This window comes from Anser brachyrhynchus (genome assembly GCF_964034855.1).
Source record: "Anser brachyrhynchus genome assembly, chromosome: 18".
NCBI classification, from domain to species: domain Eukaryota; kingdom Metazoa; phylum Chordata; class Aves; order Anseriformes; family Anatidae; genus Anser; species Anser brachyrhynchus.
This window is the reverse complement of record NC_137711.1, coordinates 1,280,201-1,302,489: the sequence shown is the minus strand read 5'-3', so window position 1 is coordinate 1,302,489 and position 22,289 is coordinate 1,280,201. Positions and strand designations below refer to the sequence as shown.

Here is a 22,289-nt window from a genome sequence, read left to right as displayed (position 1 = left end):
CTCCTGCGGGTCCGCCGGCGTGCCGTGGCTCGGGGCCGGCCGTTTGCAATCGGCGCCGAGCCGCGTGCGGCCGGGCCCCGCGCCAGCCCCCGCGGTTAAAAAAAGAAAAGGGGGAGGCCGGAGCCGCGCCGAGCCAGAGCCCGCGGAGCCGAGCGGCCGCCTCGTCCGCCGGCGGGGTCGGGGCGCAGGTAGGAGGCAGGGCGGCCCCTCGAGCCGCGGGTCCCACGTGCCGAGCCCGGCTCTCGGGGGCGCGACACCTCCACCGCGGCCCGGGCGTCCCCCGGTTTGGGGGTGTTGGGGGACGTGGCGCTGGCAGCGGGAGCGGGGCTGGCGCCTCTCTCACCGCTCGGGGGACGGGGAGCTGCGAGGCCCAGCTCGGGGCAGGGGAATCGCGGGGCTGCCGTGGTCCCAAGCGCCCTGGGGACGGTTCCCCGTGGGGACGTCGCCCTGGGGACGCCGCTGCCCTGTCCCCGTGGGTTTGGGGCCGGCAGGGACATCCCGGACCAGGAGCCGCAGCGGGGCTGGGCCCCCACCGGGCCGTGGGGTGGCCACGGGGCCGCTCGCCCCTGGCTGCCCCCATCGGGGCCCTCCTCACGGCCCCGTCCCCACGCAGCGCCATGTCGCGACTTCTCCCCCTCCTGCTCCTGGCGGCTCTGGGCTGCGCCGCCAAGCCGAAGCGGCGGCCGGCGGCGTGGGACGAGCGAGCCGACGGTAACCCCCCGGGGGGACCCCCACCCGGGTTTGGGCCGGGGGCCAAGCACGGCCTTCCCTGACCCCTCAGGGCTTTTGGGGCCGGCTGGGGGGGGGTGCGGTGGGGGGTCCATCCCCAGCCAAGCCCCCCACCCCCCCCTCGTGCCCTCCCCGCAGCCGCGAGGGCGCCGGGCCCCAAGGGCTGCGCCAACCTGACGGTGATCCTGGACAACTGGAGGTTCGCCATCACCTCGCAGCTGCGCAACCTGCTGCTGGTCGACCACCACACCGTGCTGCCCGACTACGGCCGGTGAGGGGCAGCGGGACGCGGCCCCGGGGCCTGGGGGGGACGGGGGCACGGCGGGGGTCCCTCAGCCCACGTGTGTGTGTGTGTGTGTGTGTCCCATCTTCCCCCCCCCCCGCAGGATCCGCTCGCTGTCGGGGGCGCTGGACGGGCTCTACGAGGAGTTCAGCGCCCTGAAGGAGCAGCTGGGGCGGCTCTCGGGGCGCTTCGCCGAGGTGGAGGCCTTCGTGGAGCAGCTCGCCCGCGGGCGCGCACCGGGCACCGGGGGGCCCCCGAGGAGAAGGGGGGTGCAGCCAGCCCCCAAATAGCGCCGGGGGGCACTGGGGGGGGGGGGCCCTGGGCTCGGTTGAGTGGGGGGGGGGGTGTCAGTGGGGGCGGTGGGGGACACTGGGGTGTCCCCAGGGTGCTGGGGGGGCGGGGGGGGACTGGGGGAGGCACTGGGAGGCACTGGGGTGTCCCCAGGGTGCTGGGTGGGATGCATGGGGGGGGCACCGAGGTATTGGGGGGTCACCTGGGGGCACTGGGGTGTCCCCAGGGTGCTGGGTCAGACACATGGGGGGGGCACCGAGGTGCCGGGGGGGGAACCGGGGTACTGGAGGGAGCACTGGGGGGCACTGGGGTGCCCCCGGGGTGCTGGGTGGGACACATGGGGGGGGCACGGGGATGGGGTGGGGGTCACCGGGATGCTGGGGGGGGGTCGGGGCCCGATTGGGGGGGGGGGGGGGACACCGAGGTGTCCCCAGGGTGCTGGGGGGGACACCGGGTGGGGGCACCGGGATGCTAGGGGGGGGGTCCGGGGCCCGGCTGCGCGGGGGGGGGGGGGCACCGACCCCCGGTTGGGTGAGGGGGGGGGGCACCGGGGGGACTCCGGTTCCCTGTTCGGGGTGGGGGGGGGCTCTCAGGCCGCCCCCCCTTCAATAAAGCCGCTGCCTCCAGCCCCGCGTCCCGGCTCCCTGCGCCTGCCCCCGGCCCCCCGGTACCGGACCCCCCCCCCCCCCCACCCCGGTGACCCCCCCCCCGGGGGGGGATCCCGCCCATCGTCGCTTTACGGCCGCTGTCGCAAACTCCCCGCCCATTGCGGCGGGCGCCGCGCAGCCGTAAAGCGGAGCCGCCCCGCGCCCCCCGCCCGGTACCCGCAGCCCCGCCGGGAGGCGCCGGGGGGCGGGGGGGGGACGAGGTGGGGGGCGGGGGGGGACGGGGGGGTGATGGGGGGGGATTTGGGGGCGGGGGGGGGATGGGGGGTGATGGGGCTGGGGGGGGTGTTTGGGGATGGGGGGGCTGATGGGGGCTGATGGGGGGGATTTGGGGATGGGGGGGGTGTTTGGGGCCGGGGGGGTGATGGGGGGGGGATTTGGGGATGGGGGGGGTGATGGGGGGGGTTGGGGCGGGGGTGGAATGGGGGGGGATTTGGGGTCGGGGGGGTGATGGGGGGGGTGTTGGGGATGGGATTTGGGGCCGGGGGGGGTGATGGGGGGGGGATTTGGGGATGGGGGGGGATTTTGGGGTGGGGGGGGTTGGGGGGGGCCGTGCTGCGATTGGGGGGGGCTGGGGGGATTTGGGGCTGGGGGGGCTGAGAATGGGGGGATTTGGGGTCATGGGGGCCGTGCTGTGATGGGGGGGGTCTGGGGGGATTTGGGGTTGGGGGCTGGAGGGTGGGGGGGGCAGGGGGAGATGGGGTGGGGGGGGTGGGGCTGGGGGTGCTGGGGCTGGTCCTGGGGGGATTTGGGGCTGGGGGCTGCGAGGTGAGGATGGGGGGGGGGAGATGGGGCTGGCAAGGGGGTATTTGGGGTTGGGGGGGGCGTGCTGTGATGGGGTGGGGGGTCTGGGGAGGATTTGGGGTGGGGGGTCTGGTCCTAGGGGGATTTCGGGCTGGGGGCTGCAAGGTGAAGATGGGGGGGAGATGGGACTGGCATGGGGGGATTTGGGGCTGGGGGGGCATGCTGTGATGGGGGGGCTGGGGCTGCAAGGTCAGGATGGGGGGGAGATGGGGCTGCTGTAGGGGGGATTTGGGGCTGGGGGCGTTTGGGGCAGGGGGGCTGGGGCTGGTGTTGGGGGAATTTGGGGCTGGGGGGTGAGGATGGGGGGGGAGATGGAACTGGCATGGGGGTCTTTGGATCTGGGGGGGGCCGTGCTGTGACTGGGGGGAGCTGGGGGGGATTTTGGGCCAGGGGGGCCGTGGGGGATGGGGCTCGGGGGCGCTGTGTCCCTGGGGGGGGCGGGGGGCACATCCCCGCCAGCTCCCCCCCCTGAGCGCCGTCCCCGCGCGCCCCAGGCCGGCCGCGGTCGCTCGCAGCACCATGGCGCACGTGTGCCACCGGGTGGATTACCTGGCCGGCTTCTGCTGCCCGGTGGGGGGGCTGGTGGCGGGCAAGCCCCGCGTGCTGTGCCACGAGAACGAGATCTACCTCTCCAACGGCACCGAGTTCGTCTACGTCTACGACCAGGAGGGGAAGGTGCTCAAGGTGAGGCCGCCCCCGGGGCCAGGAGGCTCCCCGTGCCCCGGCACGGCTGCGGGGGCCCCGGTTCTGCCCCCCCCAGGGACCCCCGCCGGGGCTCCTCCACCCCAGACCCTGTTTTTGACGGGGGCAAACGAATTTCTGGAGCCCTTCGGCCCTCCTTACCCAGCACCGAGGCCCTGCCAGGGGTAGGGGGGTGCCGCTGTCTGCGCTCTCCCTGCTCCTGCGAGACAAACGTTTATCGAAGCGGGAGGCGCTTTCCTCCTCTTCCTCGGGCGAAGCGACGTCTCTTCCATTTCCCATCCCCAGAGCGCTCCGCTATTGTCTCCGCCGTGACTAACGGCGGTCGGCGTGTCGAGTTATACGCGGCTGCTTTTTTTTAATTTGTTCTTATTCTCGATTCTAAGCAAGCCATCGCGGTAAGATCAGGGTTTGCCTCCTACACCGTGCTCCTTCCCCGGAAAGCAGATCGCACGCAGGCTGTACATTTCGATTTTCCTCCCCTTCCCCTCGGGGAGAGCAGGCGATGCCCTGCCCCTGCGCGCAGCCCCCCGACCCCGCTGCCTCGTGGCAGGCAAAAATTTCCTGGAAATTGCCCGCGATTTGCACGTGCAGGGGATCCCTGCTTTAATTTGCAATTTGGGGCTGCTCGGGAGGAAACACGGCCCACGAGCAGGGCGCCCGGCCGGGTGGGCACCGCGGCTCCCTCGCCACCACGCCCCCCGTGGGCACGTGGGGGCCCTATCCTGCCGGGTCCCTCTGCTGCGCCCCAGCCGGGTGCTGCAGGAGGTGACCTCCGCCTTCGCTTCTCCCCGCAGGCCGTGTACAGGTGCCCCGACCAGGTGTGGCACGTGGAGCTGCTGCCCCAGCCCAGGCAGCTCTACATCCTCTGCGCCCACAGCGGGATCTACTGCGTGGCCCTGGAGCAGCAGAGCAGGTGAGGCGGGCACCGCGGGGCGGCCGCAAGCCCCCCGGGCACGGTTCGGAGCTCTTTTAGCTGTGCCCCCTCGGCTCCCTCCAGGCCTCTGCTGTCACGGCAGGCGCTAAAAGCCTCGCCGCGGGGAGCTCGTTCCAAGGGCCGGGGCGAGAGGCGGCCAAGAGCGGCGCTGGCTTCGCCCCGCGCCTTGGCTGAGCGCCTCTGCCTGCTCGCTCGAAGGTTACCGGAGCAGACGGACGGCGACAGCCAAGAAAGCGAGCGCCCTTCCGGCGTCTTCCCCGTCGACTCGGACGCCTGCATCTTCCCGGACTCCAGCCTGTGCATGTTCACGCTGCTCAACACCTTCGTCATCACCCTGTCCCAGGCCCACGGCAAGTGGTGGATGAAGCTGCACGAGCTGCCGCGCCCCGAGCAGGAGGAGAGCCCCCCGTACCGGCAGGTCAGCGAGGTGGGCTTCTGCCCCGGCCCCCCGCCCGCGGCCCAGGGGGACGGCCCGCCGTCGCGCTTCCTGCCCGTCCTCTGCTGCGCCTCCTCCCCGGGCACGGCGGGCTCCGGGGAGGGGCCGTGGTGCTCGGGGGGCTTTGTGCTGGAAGAGCCCCTCTTCAGCTTGCTCTTCGGGATCGACGCGGCCATGCTGGAGTCGCCGATGATCCTCTGCGGCTTCCCGGACGGACAGCTCTGCTCGGTGCCGCTCAAAGCCCTCAGCTCCTCGCCGGCTGCCAACGGCTGCCACGACGTTTCGAGCCGAGACCCCCCGGTGAAGATCCTCCACCATTTGGAGGAGCCCATCGTCTTCATCGGTGCCTTGAGAACGGAGCGGAGGGCGGCGGAGGAAGAGGAGGAGGAGGAGGAGGAGGCTGAGGACGAGCCGCTCTTCGGCGCCGCCGGCTGTGACTGCGTGGTGGCCGTGGGCCACTACGGCAAGATGGTGGCCGTCAAGGCGGACCAGCGCCAGGAGGCGACGGTGCCGGAGCTCAGGGAGTACTCCTTGCGCGGGCCCATCCTCTGCGCCGCCTGCGGCAGCGGCAGCCGCATGTATTACAGCACGCACTCGGACATCTCCGCCGTCGACCTGGACTGGGTCGGCGAGTCCTCTGACCCCGAGGACGCCGAGAGCCCCGCCGGCGTCCTGCCTCCCGTCCTGTCTCCAGCCAGTTTAAGTATCTGTAGCGTCGTGGCCCTTTCCTTGTCATCTCGGGCGTCAGAAGGTACTGCCGGCAGCGGGGAGCGCGCCGGGTCTCGGGGCGGGACGGGGCCGGGTAGCTGCCCGCTCCGCCTGCCCCTCACCCCTCGTCGTGGGCCAGGTCGGGCTCCGTCCTCCGCCCGTTCTTGTTGACCCCCCTGGTTTTTGTAAGTCATTTCCACCTCGGGCTGAACGCAAGGTGTGCTCGGAGCGGCCTCTGCTCCCTGCCTGGTCGTGGTTCCTCTCGTGCGAGGCTCCGCGCTGCCGTGGGGCTGCAGGAGGCCGCCAGCCCGTGCAGGGTTCTGCGGGGCCCCGGCTGTCCCCGTTGGGTCCCTGCGCGGAGGGGAACGTGGGGAGACCCAAAGGGGCTGCAGGCGCAGCTGCTCAGAGCCTGCCTGCACTGCTCCTCCTTGGCCCCGTGGCTTCTGCGCTGGCACCCCGGGGTGCGGGCAGCGCACGGTGCCCGACCGCAGCCTGGGCACGGAGCAAAGCGCAGTGCTCGCCTTGGCCTCCGCCTCCGAGCGCGGCGAGTGCCTCGGGCAGCACGGGGAGCGAGCAGGGCCAGGACAGGCGAGCGAGCGAGGATTTTCCAGGCACCTCGCGGAGCCGCATGGCTCTGCCACCAGGAACCTGCGTGGCAGCGCCAGCCCCGAGCGCCCGGCGCCTCCTGCAGCCACTTGGGGGGACGCTGGGAAGCACAGCTGGGCCCCGGGCGGCACGGTGGGGACGGGGCAGGCAGGAGAGAATGAAATCCTGCCCCTGGAGCCATGTATTTTTGGGGCACTCTTGGGGTCCCCATCCCCTCTCCGTCGCGCCCACCCGTGGGCGGCTGCTCCCACTTCTCCCCCCGGCAGCGCGGGGCTGGGGCTGCACCCTCACGAGGAGGGGCCGTGGTGGCTTTTCCCCTTGCTGTCTGGTGTGCAGAGGGGGCTCTCAGTTGCCCCCCGGGGCAGGCGGTGACGGGTTGCGTCCCGCCAGCCTGTGGGGAACCCGCTGCTGCCTCTCCGGCCTCCTCCTGCCCCCTCAGCCCCTGAGCCATGCCCACCTCTGTCCCGCAGGGGAATCGGAGCTGCTGGCCCTGTCCGCCAAAGGCCGCCTCATGACCTGCGACTTGTGCAGCCCCGAGGACGCCGACGTGGAGCTGACGCCCGCCGAAATCGGCCGGAGGATCAAGGAGCTGCTGTCCGGGATAGGCAACACCTCGGAGAGGTACGGGGCAGGGCCGCTTGGTGCTGCACCCCCCGCTGACGCTTCCTGAGCCCCTCTCTGGGCTCCTCCCCGCTGGGTTTTTGTGCATCAGCTCCTGGCTCTAGGGTTGCTCACCAAGTGCCCTGCGGAAGCAGCCCCAACATTCACCTTTTCCCCGGGCGGTTTCCGCGGGAGGCTGGCTGGGAAGCCCCCAGCCTCGGTAGAGCGAGAACGGTTCGCCGGAGCCCTGCCTCCTGCCCTCGTTGCTCTCGGCGCAGGCAGCTCCGCGCCGCCGCGGGCGGGCTGGTGCTTACGGCCTCGGCGCCAGAAGGTGGCGGAGGCAGGGTGCCAGCGCGCCCAGACGCCCCGCGGCCCCTGCCAAGTCCGCAGCCGCAGGCAGGGCAGCCGCGTGCCTCAGACCTCTGCGGCCATCTGTGCGCGGGGAGGAGGCGCAGACGAGGCCCCCCCGGCCCCCCCCCCTCCTCGCAGGGGGATTCCCCAAGCTCCGAGCGAGATCTGTCGCCCACCGCGCGCTGCCCTGACGCTTCCCGTTGCAGGGAGCCGCGGCCCAGGGGCCGTTTTTGGGGTCTCACCGGCCACAGCCCCACGTCAGGGTCTGCTGGGCTGGTGTGGGTGTTTGTCCCGGCCTTGCCCCCCCCCGAGTTTTGCCCACCTGGTGTCCCAGCCTCCGTCCCTCTCGCCGTCTCAGCCCTGGCACTTTGTCCTTGCAGAGTTTCCTTCCTGAAGAAGGCAGTGGACCAGAAGAACCGAGCTCTGGCCAGCCTGAACCAGGTGATGAACGTGAGCGCGGCTTTGCTGTCCAGCCAAGAAGGCCAGAAGCCCATTGCTTGCACTGTCACTGCCAACTGGAGCTGCCTCCTGCTCCGAGATGCCGTAACCATCTCCTGCCTGCTGGAGAACTGCAGCGAGTACAGCCTGGAGCAGGGCTGGACCCTGTGCGTTCAGCTCCTGGCCAGCCCCTGTGCCTTAGAGGAGGAGTCCGCGGATTCAGCCACCACCTTCACCTTCCCCATCGACCAGCTCCTCCCGGGGAACAAGAGGGAGCTGACGCTGCCCCTCGGCTCTGCCGCGGACGCCAAGCTGGACCTGCCTCTGACCATCTCCTGTGCCCTCTACTACAGTTTGCGGGACATCCTGGGCAGCGGCTCCGACTCCTCCGAGGCCCTGGACGACCTCCTCCCCGACGACTCGCCCATCCTGTCCCCGGACAGAGAGGGGATCTGCCTGCCCCTCAGCGAATGCACCATCGACATGCTCCAGTGCCTGCGTTTCGAGAGCAGCCCCCCCGGGCCAGACGCCTCCCCCCCGGCGGCCGCGCTCCCCGCGCCCCCAGACCCCGTGGAGACCTTCCTGAAAGCCTCCGGGGAGCAGACTGAGCCCGGCGAGCCGAAAGCCGCGGGAGAGGGGAGCCTGCCGCCATCGGCGGCCTCCATCAGGGTGTCCTCGGAGCTGCTGAAAGCCGCGCTGAAAACCTCCGGCTCAGGTGGGTGCTGCCTGCAGGGAGCTGCCGGGGTTGGTGCTGGGCAGGCCCTCGGGGAGGCGCGCTCGCCTTCCAGGAGGGCAACGTCAGCTCCGTGGAGCCGGGGCTGTCCCCAGCCCCTTCCCTGGGCGTGGGAGCACGTGGCAGCTCCCGGGCTGGCGCGTGGCCGTGGTGGCAGCTGCATGGCCGAGCTTGGCAGGGTGGGGGGGGAACGTCCCCAAGCCCCCCCGGCGTGGCAGCAGCTGCAGGCGCGGGCCGCACCAGGCACGCGCCGCTCCCCGCTCCGCGCTGCCTGCGGCGCCCCGGCCTCAGCCGGGCTGCTGAGCGCCCGAGGGAGGGCGAGCAGAGGCGTAACGAGCTCCGCTTTCTCTCCTCTTGTCCCCCAGATGTCCCGCTGAGCTGTGCCACGCTGCGCTGGCTGCTGGCTGAGAACGCCGGGGCCGAGGCGCTGAGCAGCGGGGAGGTGGCGTCGGTGCGCGGCGCGGCTCCGGACGGAGGCGAGGTGCAGCTGCTTGTGCGAGAGGCAAGGACGGGGTTAGCCCTGCAGAGAAACGCCCCGGGCCCCGTCCCACAGCCCCCGGCTCCCGCGGGGGGAGCGGGGTGATGCCTGGCCTGGCCGACATCCCGTGGGGCCGGGCACGTGGGTGCGCTGCGCGCCGGGCTGGAAGGGCTGTGCTGCTGCTCCCCCTCTTCCCAACCCTTCCCCAAGGCTCCTTCGGGCTGCTGTGCTGTGCTGCGCCTGCAAAGCGAGGGGGAGAGCACGGATTCTGGGCGTAAATCTGATCTGCTGCAAGTTTTCCCCCCTCTAATGCAAAAATCTGCCTCAAAGTGTAAAGGAAAAGCTCTAGCTGCTACCCGGCTCTCCGCCGCGGCCGGACAGCCCTCCGGCAAGGGGCCCGTGCGTGCCGGCAGCGACCTGGCTCAGGCTGATTCACACTCGAGAGCACTAATATTGCCAGCGTGATCAGCGACAGCATTAATTCTGCTTGGGCTAAGCCTGCCGGGTTCAATCTGCTGGGGCGGCAGCCCGCGTCCCGTCGGGGAACGGGCGTCGGGTCACCCACATCCAGCGCCGGTCCCAGCAGGGCTGAGGGGGCACCCGAGGGCTCAGCTGGGACCCAGCGGGCACCGGAGCCGGGCGAGCACCCCTCGGAGGGGCTGGGCAAGGTCTCTGCTGCGCTCAGCGGGGCTGGCAGCATCTCCGGCTGCTGCTGAATTTGCTCGTACGGGTCTGGAGAGCAACTGAGGGGCGTGCAGAGAGCAGGGGCAGGAGGAACGGCAGCTGCTGCTTGGGGCCCAGCCCGGTGTCGCTGTCCCAGCCCTGTTGCCTGTGGGGTCCTGGGGCCGCCCCCTCCCCCGGCGCTGCCGTGCCCAGCGAGGATTTGCTTCTCCCCCAGGTGGCCATGAACGACCTGAGCCCGGCGGGCCCCATCCAGGCGGTGGAGATCTTCATGGAGAGCCCGTCGCTGGCCGACATGTGCAGGATGCACCACGCCGTCATCCGGCGCATCCAGGTACGCTGCTGCGGGGCCGTGCCGCTCCCCCCCGTGCCCCCCGGCCCCCGCCGGACACGGCCCCGGGTCCCCACGCACGTCAATGCCCCGGGGCCAAACCCTCGGGGCCCGGCTGGGTGCCTGGGGACGGTTTCTCTGGCACCACCGTGTGGCAGACGAGCTCGGCGGGGCCCGGTGTCACGCAGGGCTGAGGATCGGCACCGCCGCGGACCCCGTTCCTTGCCCAAGCCGCGGGGTCGGTGCCGTGAATCCCCGGCTGGCACCTGTGGGGTCGTGCCCCGTGCCCCCGTTACGGGTTCCCTTAGGTTCAGCGCGGCCCTGCTGCTGCTCCGGTGCTGGCAAGTGCCACGCGGGGCCTGGGCAGAGCAGGGCCTGGGGGGGAAGCTCCCTCCTGCCTGGGGCTGTTTGCACCCGGAGCCGCCCCCCCCCCCAGCAGAACCCCGCTCCCCGCAGGCGCTGGTGCTGGAGCAGGCGGCGCAGGGCTCGGGACCCCCCGACCTCCGCATGCAGTACCTGCGCCAGATCCAGGCCAACCACGAGGTGAGCCCGCGACGCCTCCTTTCCCCCCTGCCCCCCACGGCCTTGCACGCCCCCCCCACCTCCTTGTTCCCCCCCCGCAGATGCTGCTGAAGGAGGCGCAGTCCCTGCGCGACCGGCCGCCCCTCGGCGAGGAGGGCGCGGTGACGGCGGAGAAGCTCCTGCACGTCTACAGGCAGCTGCGCAACCCCAGCCTCGTTCTGCTGTGAGCAGCGCGGCACCCAGAGCACCCCCGGACTCCCCCCCACCCCGGGGACAGGAGGGGAGCCCCCCCCAAAAGGGGGTTTGGGGGGGAAGCAGCAGCCCCTGGTGGGACGGCCGGGCAGGGCGCGGTGCGCGCGGGCGGTTTGTGTGTGTGCGTGTTTCGTGGTCGTGTTGCGGGCAGCGCCGAGGGCGCGGGGCTGCGGCGTGGCTCCCCCCCCCGGGGGGGGCCGCCCGGCGGCAGAGCGGGGGCTTCTGGGCTGGCCCGGCCCGGCCCTGCCGCCCCCCCCACACCCCCAAATCCCCCCCACCCTCGGGGAGCCCCGGGGCCGGTGCTGTCTCTTGTGGGGTCGTTTTAGCCGTGGTAGTTTTAGCGCTCTCCCGGCGGCTGCGCCGGCTGTGGGCTGTGCCCCCCCCAGCCCCGCGCCGCCTTTTCGGGAGCGAGGAGGAGCAGGGTGCTGCGCCAGGGTGCCCGGCGGGCGCCTGCCCCCGGGGGAGCCCCCGTTTTCTGCTGGGCAGGGGAGGGGGGTGGGGTTGGGGGGGGAGGTTTCCGCTCCCCCGTCGTTTCTATAAATGAGCTCGTCTCTCTGCGGCGGCGCGGCGTGTTTTGGCCCAGGCCTTCCCCGCGCTGCTCCGGTGTCTGTAAATCTGTCGTCTGCCATGAAAACGGTCGTGCCGCTCAGCCAGTTGCCCGCCTCTGTTCCTTTCCGTCTCCCCACCCCACAGCCCCTGGGGCGGGGGGGCTGCCACCGCCGGATGCCGCCGGACCCCGCTCGGGGAGGGGGGGGGACAGCTCTGCAGAGCCCTGCAGCCCCCCTCGGCACCCCGAGCACCGCTCCCGTCCGTGCGGGTCTGCTCGGCCACCGTCCCTGCACGCCGCCAGCAGCCCCCCCTGCAGCAACCCCAGGTCCCCGTGCCCTGCAGCCGGGGCAGGCTCAGCCCTTCACGGGGGCACTGGGGCTCCCCCAGGGCAGCGCTCCCCCAGTTATGGGGTCACTGGGACGGGGCGGAGGCAGGATCCCGACCCGCCGCGCCCTTGCCACAGGCGGCGAAGGAAGAGGCCTGGCCCCGGTGCAATCCAGACGCGCTTTAATGCCTCGAGTAGAGGGGGGGGGGGGTCGGGGACACGGCTGCCGTAGGCGATGCCACCGCCGGCTCTGCCACCATCCTCCGCCTGCCTGGGTCTTCCTGGCCGCCCCGGTCCCGGGAGCAGGGCGGGCTCGGGGCCACCGTGGTGCCAGTGCCCCGGCGCCCCCCCGTCCCCAGCACCCGGTGGCTCAGTACTCCCAGAGCGTGGCCCGCAGCACCGAGTCGCTGTCGGCCCGCAGGGTGCCGGCCGGGTCCCCGCGCAGGTACCGCCCGTTCTTCCCTTTGATGGCCACGCGCCCGCGCTCCCGGAACTCGAAGAAGAAATCCTCGGAGAGGTCCCCGTCGCTGCAGACCGCCCCGCTGCTCGCCACGTACCAGAACTTGCCCCCCTGGCCTGCGGAGAGCCCCGGGGCCGTCACCGGGGGTCCGGCTGAGCCCCGGGGCAGCCCCTTGCCCGCCCTGACCCGCCACCCACCTCGGATCTGGTAGGCGCCGTCGCTGAAGCCGACGTGGAAGACGTCGTAGACGGAGCGGTTGGAGTCGAGCAGGTTGGAGCCGCGGTGGTAGCAGACGAAGCCGTGCTCGCCCCGCAGCACCAGCATGGGCCGGTTGATCAGCTTCAGGGTGAACTCCTCGTCCTCCCCTGCGCGGAGCTGGCGTCAGCGGGGTGGGGGCCCCCCCAGCCCCACAGTGCCTCCCCGCCCCCCAAAAAAAAGCCGGCACTCACCCACGGCGTCGCTGACGGCCGCCAGCTGCCCGTTCCTCTTGGTGCAGACGTAGCGGCCGTTGCTGGCGCGCAGGGCCACGCGCCGCCCGCGCCACTCGATGTCGAACATGGTGTTGGCACCGCTGGCGGCGGGGCGAGAGCGTCAGCAAGGGTGGCCCTGACCCCCCCCCCCCTGCATGCCTTTCCCCCCCCGGCCCCCACTCACACTTCGGTGGCCACGGCCTGGATGCCCCCGTGGGCCACCAGGGTCCAGTAGCTGCCGGCGTTGGTGTGCAGGCTGCACTTGTTGGTGTCGCGGTCGATCTGGAGCTGGAAGGTCTCGTGGTGCAGCTCCTCGTCCTGGTTCGCCGAGACGTTGACGCCTGCGGGTGGGGGCGGCTCTCGGTGCGGGGCCGGGACCCCCCCCCCCCAAATGGTGGCCACGTGCGTGGATGATCCCCGGGTGCGTTCCCCCCCCCCGCCCCTCCCAGGGTAAATCCCTCTGCAAACAATCGCGCTAATTGGGCTGGTTAATCTGATTGGGGCCGCGTCCATCTGGTCAGCGCCGCGGCGCACGGCCCCTATTTATAGCCCCCCGCCGCCGTCACCCGGCCCTAAGCCGCTTGGCACGGGGGCAGGCGCTCCCGGTGCCGCGGGGACAGGGGGCAGCCAGGGCCACCCCTGGGGACCCCCGCGGGTGCCGGAGGCCCCGGTCCCATCCCACGTCCCCGGTGTCCCAGGTCTGCACGGGGACGCGTAGGGCCAGGGGGCACGCGCGGGGCTGCGAGTGCAAATCCGTCACAGAGGGGTTTGGGAGGGGAGGGAGCTGAAAGCTGCCCCCATCCCACTGCGTCGCGCTGCCCCCAAGCCCCCTCAGCCTGGCCCTGGGCGCCTCCAGGGATGGGCACCCGCAGCAGCTCGGGGCAGTGCCTCATCGGGGAGTGTGGGTGCGCCCCCCAAGTGCTGTGCAGAGCCCCCCTGCATTGCACAGAGCCCCCCCCCCCCCCGCACATGGTGCTGAGCTCGGCCCTGCACGCGTGCCACGCTGCAGAGCTGTGCACACAAACACGCGTGCACACACATGTGCACACGTGCAAAGAGCCCTGAGCACACGCATGGGCTGCAGAGCTGGGTGCGTGCACACGCGTTTGGGCCGTGCGGAGCCGTGCACGCCTGAGCGCACGGGCACTCAGCATTGCACACGCATGGGCTGCGTGTAACACGCACACACCTGCGGCACACCGCACAGAGCCCTGCACAGCACCGTCGCTGAGCCCACCCAGCCCCGATGGGCACGGCGTCCCCCCCGGGCAGGGCCCCGCACCCCTCGACAGCCGCAGGTCCATCGTGTCCCCGGGGTGGGAGCAGCCAGACCCCCACCAGCTGCTGCGGGGCAGCCCCCAGACAGGGGCAGCACCGTGGGGGTGTTTTTGTAGGGTCTCCTCCCGCAGCAGGGGTGTCCCTGCAGGGGCCGGGGGTGCTTTTGGCTGAGCCGATCCCCCCCCCACCGTGCCGAGGCCGGGGCAGCGCTTACCCTGCCGGATGGAGACGAATCTGCCGTTGGCCGCCGTGAAAACCACCTGGGGGTGGCTCTCCTCCAGGTCGAAGAGTTCGTCTTTGCCCGGCTTGGAGCTGCGGCCGGACTTGAGGGTGCCGGTGGGCCCCGTGGGCGCCAGGTACTTGCCGTCGCAGTCCTTGAAGGCCAGCTTGCCCGCCTTGAACTCGAGGGTGTAGCCGGTGCGGGCGCCGGGCTCGGGCACCAGGGTGCCGTCGCAGCGCAGGTAGCGCTCGTCGGCGGTGCGCAGGCTGTACTTCTTGTCCTGGAAGCAGAGGGTGATGAGGGCGTCCACCCCCCAGGGCAGGTTGCTGTCGGTGGCGATCTCGTCCTCGTGGGCGCTGAGGTGGGCGTAGCGGCGGCGGCTGACGCTCAGCAGGTTGGCCTGGGGGTGCATGGCCAGGTGCACGGTCCAGAGCTCGCCCTCGGTGACGCTGGGCGCGAAGCAGGACAGCCGGTCCTCCCGGCCCCCGAAGAAGCGCCGGTGCGGCTCCGACTGCAGCGCCCAGCGCCCGTCCGACTGCGTGACGATGCTGAAGCGCTCATCGCGGCCCGGCTGCTCGGCCTCGCAGCGCACCTTGCCGTCCTTGTCGGCCCCCAGGTAGCGGCCCAGGTGGCTCTTGAGGAAGACGACGGAGCTGTCGGCTTCGTCCTGCTCCAGCGTCCAGATCTGCTTGCGCTTCAGGCTGGGCGCCGAGGCGTTCACCTTGTAGCCGAAGCTCTCCGCCGTCAGGTACCGGCTCTCGCAGTTGATCAGCCCAAACTGGATCTTCAGGACCTGGTGGATCCCATTCGTTGGCATCTTCCGCCGGCGGCTGGCGGGGGGGGGCGGCCCCAAGGGGGCTGCCGGGGGCTCCCCGGGCGTCGCGGCGGGGACGTCTGCGCTGCCGGCTGCCGCGGCCGCACTGGCCCCGCGGCTCGGCACGGCTCGGCACGGCACGGCGCGGCACAGCGGGGGGGTCCGGGGGTGGGCCGGGGGCCGCGGCCCGTTGAATTAGGCGCAGGTAGGATTACAAAGCCCGGCCAGATCGCAGCGGGCGCCGAGGCCGGGGTAACCTAGAGCGGGGCTTTCGCTTCCAGCCCAGGGGAGCGGGCGCCCCAGCAGCCCCCGGCCGGTTCCCGGGGTGCGCGGCCACGCCGCCCTCCAGCACCACGGCCCCGGTGTCCCGCTGCGGGTGGAAAACTTGGGTGGGAACCCGATCCGGGCGCGGGCCGGCGGATCCGTTCCCCGCGGGCTAAGGTTACCGGGCTCTCTGATTCAGCAGCGGGTCACCTCCAGCCGCACCGCCTCCCAGCCAGCCCCTAAGCGCCTTACAATTAGCCGGGCATTTTGATTAGTTTAAACCTTTTATCCTGCTTTGGGGCCCTTGGCCTCCATCTGTCCTGTGGCCCCAAATCCCTCCCGCAGCCGTGGGGTCACGCAGCCCCGCGTGGTTGCGATGGGAAGGGGCCGGAGGGGGCGCATGGGGACCCCCCGCAACACGCGGGGTGCGGGGCCCTCCGGTGCCGGGGGTCCGTGGGCTGCCTGGGGGGGTGGGGGGGGGACAGGAGAGGGGATAGGGCGTGGGGAGCCCCCCTGCCCGCTGCCACCAAAGGGACCTGGGGACGGGCTCAGCACCCTTCGGGATGGGACGCTCGGTCCCCGGCACCCGCTGTCGGCTGCGCACCGGCACCGCGCTGCCACGGCCTCCTTCCCCCCCCCCCCCGGCTCCGGTGTCAGCGCGGCGGCGGCGAGTTATTGTTCCCGAAAATAGGTCCCGGGGATTGTTTGCCTCATGACTTTTTCATGGCGGGGTGCGGGGGGGGGGGGCCGGGGGTGGAGGGGGGGGCAGGCTGGCGGCCCCCAGCCGCTGCGTTGCGTTACCCGAGCTGCCCGGCGCGCTGTAACTGACCCCCACCGAAACGGAGACGGGTTGGCTTTCGGGCTGGGTGGGGGGAAGTGGGTCAGGGTCCTGCGGGGATGGGGGCAGCGGGGGCTCGGGGGGGGGCACCCCAGGGTGCTGCTGGCTCCCCGCGAGTGCCTGGCGCAGGAGCCGGGGGCTGCGTTTGCACACGCGGGTGTCCCCCCCCCTCCCCAAATATTGCGCCCATGGGGTGGGGGGGTCCTGCCCCACGGGCACCCCGGGGGGGGGGGGGGCTGCGGATGGAGGGGGGGGGGGGGCGACATCTTGCGCAGCACCCCGCCGTCACCGTGACAACGGGGGGGGGGGCTGTCGCTGTCACCACGGCGACAGAGCCTGGCGCACAGGCTGGGGGGGGGGCACCGCATCACCACCGCGGGGACCTTCGCCCGGGGCGGGGGGGGGGGAGGGAGGAGGAGGAGGAGGAGGAGGAGGAAGGCGCACAGCTGTGCGCCTTCCTCCTCCTCCTCCTCCTCCTCCTCCCTTCCCCCCCCCTCCCCGGGCGAAGGTCCCCGCGGGGGCGGTTTCGGTGCGGGGCGCGGCCGCGCCCCGCCCGCCGCGGGCCGGGGACACCGGGCACGGCCCCCCCCCCCCCCGCCCCCGGTTCCGCCCCGGGTGCCCGGCAGCAGCTCCTTCTTTGGGCAGGAGGCAGCACCCTTGGGTGCCCCGTGGGTGCCCCGTGGGTGCCGCCAGCCCCACGGCCGCGGGGCGCGGTGCCGGGCGCGGTCCCCGCCTTCCCGCAGCCCGGCAGCCCGGCTCCCCTCGCTTCCTGCTCGGGGAAACTTCCCCCGGCCCCCCCCCCGGGCCCCCTGCCCCACCGAGCCCCCTGCGCGCCCACCGCCTCCCCAGCCCCGACACCCCAATGACCGAGACACGAGACCCCCCCCCCCCCCCCAGCCCCGCGCCCCGCAGCCCCCCGGGGACACCGTCCCGCCGTCCCTGCTGCCGCCTTTACGGACACGACCCCCCCGCCCCAAGCACCCCAAATCCCATCCCTCTGGGGGTCCCCAAGGTGCCGGCACCGCTCCGCGCCCCGGCACCCAGCACGGCGCTCCGGCCACGCCGCCCGTGCCGTCAGGCCCCGGCCTCCACCCTCCGGCTCCGGCAGGGCCCGGGGAAGGTGCCGGAGCCTCCCGGCACCGAGCGGTGCTGGGAACCCCCCGGGAAAGGTGCCGAGCACCGGCACCGGCACCGCTGGCACCGCTCTGCCCGCACGGAGGGGCCGGGGGCAACGCTGCGGCCTGGTCCTTGGGGCCTGGCGCGGGCCGGGGGGGCTCAGCACCATGCGTGGGGCCCAGTGTGGTCTGTGGGGCTCGGCACGGTCCCTGGGGGCTCAGCACCGTCCCTGGGGGCTCAGCACCACCCCTGGGGGCTCAGCGCCACCCCTGGGGGCTCAGCACCACCCCTGGGGGCTCAGCCCCACCCCTGGGGGCTCAGCACGCTGCCCTGCGTGGGGTAGGCCCCGGACCCCAGCGGTGCCCAGCCCGCGGCACCCCCAGCAACGTGCGGGGGGCTCGGGCACGGCCCGGGGGGGGCTGCCCGGGGGTGGCACCGTCCCCAGGTGGTGGTGACCGGGGGGAGGGTGGGGGGCAGCGCCGGGCCTTGGGGTGTGACAGTGCCAGACACGGGGGGGACACGGCACGGCCTGGCCAGAGCGGGTGGGCAAGCGGGGCCGGCTGCGGGGTACCTGGGGTGGGGCTGTCGGGTGTCCCTACGGGGTGTGGGTGTCCCCATGGGGTGTCAGTGCCCCCACAGGGTGCCCCCATAGGGTGTCCATACAGGGCGTGGGTGCCCCCCTGTAGGTTGTGGGTGTCCCTGGAGGATGTCGCTATAGGGTGCGGGTGTCCCTACAGGGTGTCCCTATAAGGTGTAAGTGTCCCTATAGGGTGTCGCTATAGGGTGTGGGTGTCCTACGAGGGTGTCCAGACAGTGTGTCGGTGCCCCCACAGGGTGTCCCCATAGGGGGTGCCTATAGGGTGTGGGTGTTCCCATAGAGTGTGGGTGTCCCCATAGGGGGTCCCTATAGGGAGCGGGTGCCCCCACAGGGCGTCCCTATAGGGTGTCCCTATGGGGTGTGGGTGCCCCCACAGGGTGTGTGTGTCCCTATACGTTGTGGGTGCCCCCACAGGGTGTCCCCACGGGGTGCGGGTGTCCCCATAGGGTGCGGGTGTCCCCATAGGGTGCGGGTGTCCCCATAGGGTACCCCCATGGTCTGGGGGTGCCCCCCCAGGGGGTGTCCCGCAGGGGTCCCCCCCCACACCGGGCCGACCCCCGGCGGTGCCCATTGCCCCCAGCTCTGCCGGAGCAGCCCCGGGGCCCGGCACCGCCGCAGCCCCCCCCGGTCCCGGTCCCGGCCGCACCCCCCCCGTGCCCGGAGCCTCCGGGGTCGCCGCGGCCGGGCCGGGGTCGCCGCCGCCCCCCCCCCCCCCCCCCCGTTATGCCCCATGCAGGTTCCGGGGTGCCGCGGGGCGGGGGCAGCCCCGCCAGGCGCCCCACGTGGCCGGGCGGGCGCCAGCCAATGGGAGCGCGTGTTTCGGAAAGATCTCCATATATGGCGATGTTCTCGGCCGGGGGGGAGGGGCCTCCGCCCCCTGGGTATAAAAGCGCGGGGCTGGCAGCCGGGCGGTCTCACTCGGCCGGCGGCAGCGGACCAGGCGGCACCGCGATCCCCAGCTCCGCCAGCAGCATCCCGCAGGTACGGCCCGGGCCGGGCCCCGGTAGCTGCTGGGCCTCGGTGCCCCCCCCCCCCCGTCCCGCGGGGCTCATCCGCTGCAGGACATTGCGGGGGGGGGGAGGGGGGAGAAACCGGGAGGGGGGGTGGGGGGGTGCAGCGGGACCCCCCCCCCGCCGGGTGTGGGAATGGTCTCGCCCAGCCGAGCCCGCCGTTGGGCTGGGGTGGGGGGGGCAGAGGGGCGCGGCGCTGATTGGCTGCGGGGGGGAGGGTGACGTCACGGCGCGGGAGATTCGAACGCGGAAGGGGGGGGGGGGGGTGTCCCGGTGCCGGTGTTAACGGCGCGCCGTGCCCGCAGCCACCGCCATGGAAGAGGAGATCGCCGCGCTCGTCATCGACAACGGCTCCGGCATGTGCAAGGCCGGCTTCGCCGGGGACGACGCCCCCCGCGCCGTGTTCCCGTCCATCGTCGGCCGCCCCCGGCACCAGGTAGGCGGATGGGGGGGGCTGGGGGCGGGGTACCGGCATTGGGGGGGGGTCTCGGGGGTCGTTGGGGGGGGTCACCGGGCGCTGACCGGGCGTTGTTGTCCCCCCGCAGGGCGTGATGGTGGGCATGGGGCAGAAGGACAGCTACGTGGGCGACGAGGCGCAGAGCAAGCGCGGCATCCTGACCCTCAAGTACCCCATCGAGCACGGCATCGTCACCAACTGGGACGACATGGAGAAGATCTGGCACCACACCTTCTACAACGAGCTGCGCGTGGCCCCCGAGGAGCACCCGGTGCTGCTCACCGAGGCGCCCCTCAACCCCAAGGCCAACCGCGAGAAGATGACGCAGGTAGCCCATTCCTCCCCACCCCCCCCAGTCACCGATCACCTCCGCAGGCCCTCTTTTTGTTATTCTGGCATCTTAAATCTGAGTTTATTTTTTTTTCTCCTACCATTTTCAGGGTTCTGTACTCCTGGCATTTCTTCCCTGACGTCTCAGGTTTCTTTCGTTTGTGTTTTCTGCCTGCTTTCCTTGCTTTTTCCTTCACACACCAGTTTTTTTTTGCATGTCAGCATGTGTGTTCTAACACGGGTGTGACCGGCCTGGCTCCTTAACCTGGCATTAATCCGAGATCTCTTCTCTCCCTGCCTCTCAGATCATGTTTGAGACCTTCAACACCCCGGCCATGTACGTGGCCATCCAGGCCGTGCTGTCGCTGTACGCCTCCGGCCGTACCACCGGTATTGTTATGGACTCCGGGGACGGTGTCACCCACACCGTGCCCATCTACGAGGGCTACGCTCTGCCCCACGCCATCCTGCGCCTGGACTTGGCTGGCCGCGACCTGACAGACTACCTCATGAAGATCCTGACAGAGAGAGGCTACAGCTTCACCACCACGGCCGAGAGGGAAATCGTCCGTGACATCAAGGAGAAGCTGTGCTACGTCGCCCTGGACTTCGAGCAGGAGATGGCCACCGCTGCCTCTTCCTCCTCCCTGGAGAAGAGCTATGAGCTGCCCGATGGGCAGGTGATCACCATCGGCAACGAGCGGTTCAGGTGTCCAGAAGCCCTCTTCCAGCCATCCTTCCTGGGTAGGTAGGGGCTGGAGCAGCCCTGCAGACACCGTGCTGCCGTGGTGGGGACTTGTGCTCTGGCTGCGTGCCGGGGGGGGGAGGTGTGGGGTTGGTGTGGCTGTGATGTGCTGCGTGGGTGCTGACCTGCCCCCGCCTCCTGCTCCTCCTCCCTAGGCATGGAGTCCTGCGGCATCCACGAGACCACCTTCAACTCCATCATGAAGTGTGATGTGGATATCAGGAAGGACCTGTACGCCAACACGGTGCTGTCCGGCGGCACCACCATGTACCCCGGCATCGCCGACAGGATGCAGAAGGAGATCACAGCCCTGGCGCCCAGCACGATGAAGATCAAGGTAAGGAAAACTGCGCCCCTGTCCCTCCCGCGGCAGGGGGGGGAGCTCCGGGCTGGGTGGGAGGAGCGGGGCAAGGCCGGGCGGCTCTGACAGCTCTCCCCCTGCAGATCATCGCCCCGCCGGAGCGCAAGTACTCGGTCTGGATCGGCGGCTCCATCCTGGCCTCGCTATCGACCTTCCAGCAGATGTGGATCAGCAAGCAGGAATACGACGAGTCCGGCCATCCATCGTCCACCGTAAATGCTTCTAAATGGACTGCTAGCAGGTGCGCCGCATCTGCTGCATGAGTCGTCTCACTAGTATATGTTTGCCCAGGCAAATCTATACACCTCATGCTAGCCTCATAAAACTGGAATAAGCCTTCTTTCAAAAGAAAACTTGCCCTTGGAAAGTCTGTACCTGATGTTTAGACCAGTGTCGGCACCGGATGGCCGAGCTGCCGCTTGATTTGACCTTTGTAGCCAAGTTCTCTGTTCCCTCGGTGTCCACCTTGAGCGAAAACAATACCCTGTACAGATCTGCTCCAGCCCGGGGCCGGGCGCTGCTGCCCTCGCGTGACAGCGGGGCCGCGGCAGCCGCCTCGCGGGGAGCCTGGCGCGGCTCCCCCGATACTGACAGCGGCACCGCGGGCGGACAGATGTGTACAGGGTATTGGGAGCCAGGCTTCCAGTCCGCCCAGTGCGGAGCATTCCAGATTTCGTGTCGAGGCTGGTAGGAGTCCATCCGAGAATCCACTTCTGTTGCTGCCGTTCTAGCAAGGTTGGGAAACATATCGCATCCGAGCCTTACGAACCAGTCCGCATCCTCCTCCTCTTCCTCCCCCCCTGTCTCCCAGTAACCATCACGGGGCTGAAGTTACTCAACTTTGAGTTGCTGAAACTTTGCATTTACACCTGTAAATTTATGCATTGTTTAATTTATGTAAGATTTTTTTTGTACGTTGCCTTAATGTTCTCTCTCACATGACAGTAGGAAACCAAAATTTGTAAGTCATCCGAAAGTTGAGAAAATTGTAAACGCCCGACAACACGTCATTGTGTAAGGAAAATAAACAAAAAAAAAGCGCTGCAGTAAACGTCCCCCCCACATCCCCCCCCCACGGGCATGCGAGTGGTGTGATGGGGGGGCTTCAAGGGGGGGTTGATTTAAAAAAAAAAAGGGTGGGAGTTGAGGTAGGGGGGTGTTAAAAGGGGGTTGGGGAGGGGGTGGCTGCATAGGTGGGGGGGGTCACCTGCTGCTGTGCCCCACCCCCGCACGGTGGGGGTTTGGTGCTGGGGGCTCCCGGGGGCTCCTGCTGAGCTCTGCCCCCGTTCTGTTCCCTGCTAATTAACCAATTAATGAGGCTGCCCGGCGTCAGGCAGTGCTGCCCCTGCCCCGGCCGGCACAGGGCTGTCTGTCTGTCCAGCCCCGCTGTTCCTGCACCCCTCGAGCTGCCCATTTGTCCGCCCCCCCCCCCCCCCCCGTGTCCATCTGTCCGTCCAGCCGTCTCCTCGCAGCCCTTCTGCCCGTCCATCTGTCCGGCCTTCCCCGCAGCCGTCTGTCCGTCCAGCTGCTGCCCAGACCTCCGTCTGTCCATCTGCCCGGCCGTCTGTCCGTCCGCCCCCCCCCCCCCGGCAGCCACCTGTCCGCCCACCCCTCCCTGCATCCGTCTGTCCGTCCGTCCCGCCTTCCCTGCGCCCAGCTGTCCGTCTGTCCGTCCGGCTGTCCCTGCGGCCAGCCCCCCCCCCATTCCCCTTCCCCCACCCCCCCGGCCTTTTGTCCCCCCTGCCCCTCCCCACCCCTGCCGCCAGCCCCCTCCCCAGCTGCCCGTCCGTCTGTCCGTCCCCTCTGTCCGTCTGTCCGTCCGTCTGTCCGCCCTCCCCCCCCCCCGGGCGGCCGCGAGGGGGCAGCGCCGCTCCGCGCACCGCGGCTTGGCTCGGCCCCAGCTCGGCGCC

General features: G+C 71.0%; 3 protein-coding genes across 8 annotated transcripts; 2 read left to right on the top strand and 1 right to left on the bottom strand.

Moving 5' to 3' along the window:
* The first annotated feature begins 40 nt into the window (after positions 1 to 40).
* FAAP100 (FA core complex associated protein 100) lies at positions 41 to 11,269 on the top strand. 5 transcript variants are annotated; one of them, XM_080561057.1, is made up of 12 exons: positions 41 to 188; positions 614 to 711; positions 868 to 1,000; positions 3,267 to 3,456; positions 4,269 to 4,387; positions 4,607 to 5,595; positions 6,629 to 6,779; positions 7,490 to 8,262; positions 8,646 to 8,782; positions 9,657 to 9,773; positions 10,227 to 10,313; positions 10,394 to 10,661. In XM_080561057.1, the coding sequence occupies exons 2-12, from the start codon at positions 618 to 620 to the stop codon at positions 10,517 to 10,519; spliced, it is 2,916 nt and encodes a 971-aa protein (XP_080417183.1). In that variant the 5' UTR covers positions 41 to 188; positions 614 to 617; the 3' UTR covers positions 10,520 to 10,661. The 5 variants fall into 5 exon arrangements, with proteins under 5 accessions (XP_080417183.1, XP_080417179.1, XP_080417180.1 ...); XM_080561055.1 differs by lacking the exons at positions 41 to 188; positions 614 to 711; positions 868 to 1,000 and adding an exon at positions 2,044 to 2,171; XM_080561053.1 differs by lacking the exons at positions 41 to 188; positions 614 to 711; positions 868 to 1,000; positions 8,646 to 8,782 and adding an exon at positions 2,001 to 2,123 and having other exon boundaries at positions 10,394 to 11,269.
* A 314-nt stretch (positions 11,270 to 11,583) lies between these two features.
* On the bottom strand, positions 11,584 to 15,956 carry FSCN2 (fascin actin-bundling protein 2, retinal). 2 transcript variants are annotated; one of them, XM_080561066.1, is made up of 5 exons: positions 13,841 to 15,954; positions 12,533 to 12,689; positions 12,328 to 12,449; positions 12,076 to 12,243; positions 11,584 to 11,994 (listed from the first exon to the last, which is right to left on the bottom strand). In XM_080561066.1, exons 1-5 carry the CDS (start codon positions 14,661 to 14,663, stop codon positions 11,789 to 11,791), a joined length of 1,476 nt encoding a protein of 491 aa, XP_080417192.1. In that variant the 5' UTR covers positions 14,664 to 15,954; the 3' UTR covers positions 11,584 to 11,788. The 2 variants fall into 2 exon arrangements, with proteins under 2 accessions (XP_080417192.1, XP_080417191.1); XM_080561065.1 differs by having other exon boundaries at positions 11,584 to 12,243; positions 13,841 to 15,956.
* A 2,371-nt stretch (positions 15,957 to 18,327) lies between these two features.
* On the top strand, positions 18,328 to 20,732 carry ACTG1 (actin gamma 1). Its single transcript, XM_080561027.1, is given in 7 exon segments — positions 18,328 to 18,457; positions 18,792 to 18,922; positions 19,032 to 19,271; positions 19,579 to 20,017; positions 20,174 to 20,355; positions 20,463 to 20,571; positions 20,574 to 20,732. Coding segments are annotated over 6 exon segments (1,125 nt in total). The 5' UTR covers positions 18,328 to 18,457; positions 18,792 to 18,799; the 3' UTR covers positions 20,606 to 20,732.
* The last annotated feature ends 1,557 nt before the right edge of the window (positions 20,733 to 22,289 follow it).

Coding starts and splice junctions, on each gene's coding strand:
- FAAP100 (XM_080561053.1), top strand. CDS start 3,292: ATGGCGCACGTGTGCCACCGGGTGGATTACCTGGCCGGCTTCTGCTGC. Junction 4,388..4,606: donor GCCCTGGAGCAGCAGAGCAG/GTGAGGCGGGCA, acceptor GCTCGCTCGAAG/GTTACCGGAGCAGACGGACG. Junction 10,314..10,393: donor AGATCCAGGCCAACCACGAG/GTGAGCCCGCGA, acceptor CCCCCCCCGCAG/ATGCTGCTGAAGGAGGCGCA.
- FSCN2 (XM_080561065.1), bottom strand. CDS start 14,663: ATGCCAACGAATGGGATCCACCAGGTCCTGAAGATCCAGTTTGGGCTG. Junction 12,450..12,532: donor CAGGCCGTGGCCACCGAAGT/GTGAGTGGGGGC, acceptor CCCCGCCGCCAG/CGGTGCCAACACCATGTTCG. Junction 12,244..12,327: donor GGCCGTCAGCGACGCCGTGG/GTGAGTGCCGGC, acceptor AGCTCCGCGCAG/GGGAGGACGAGGAGTTCACC.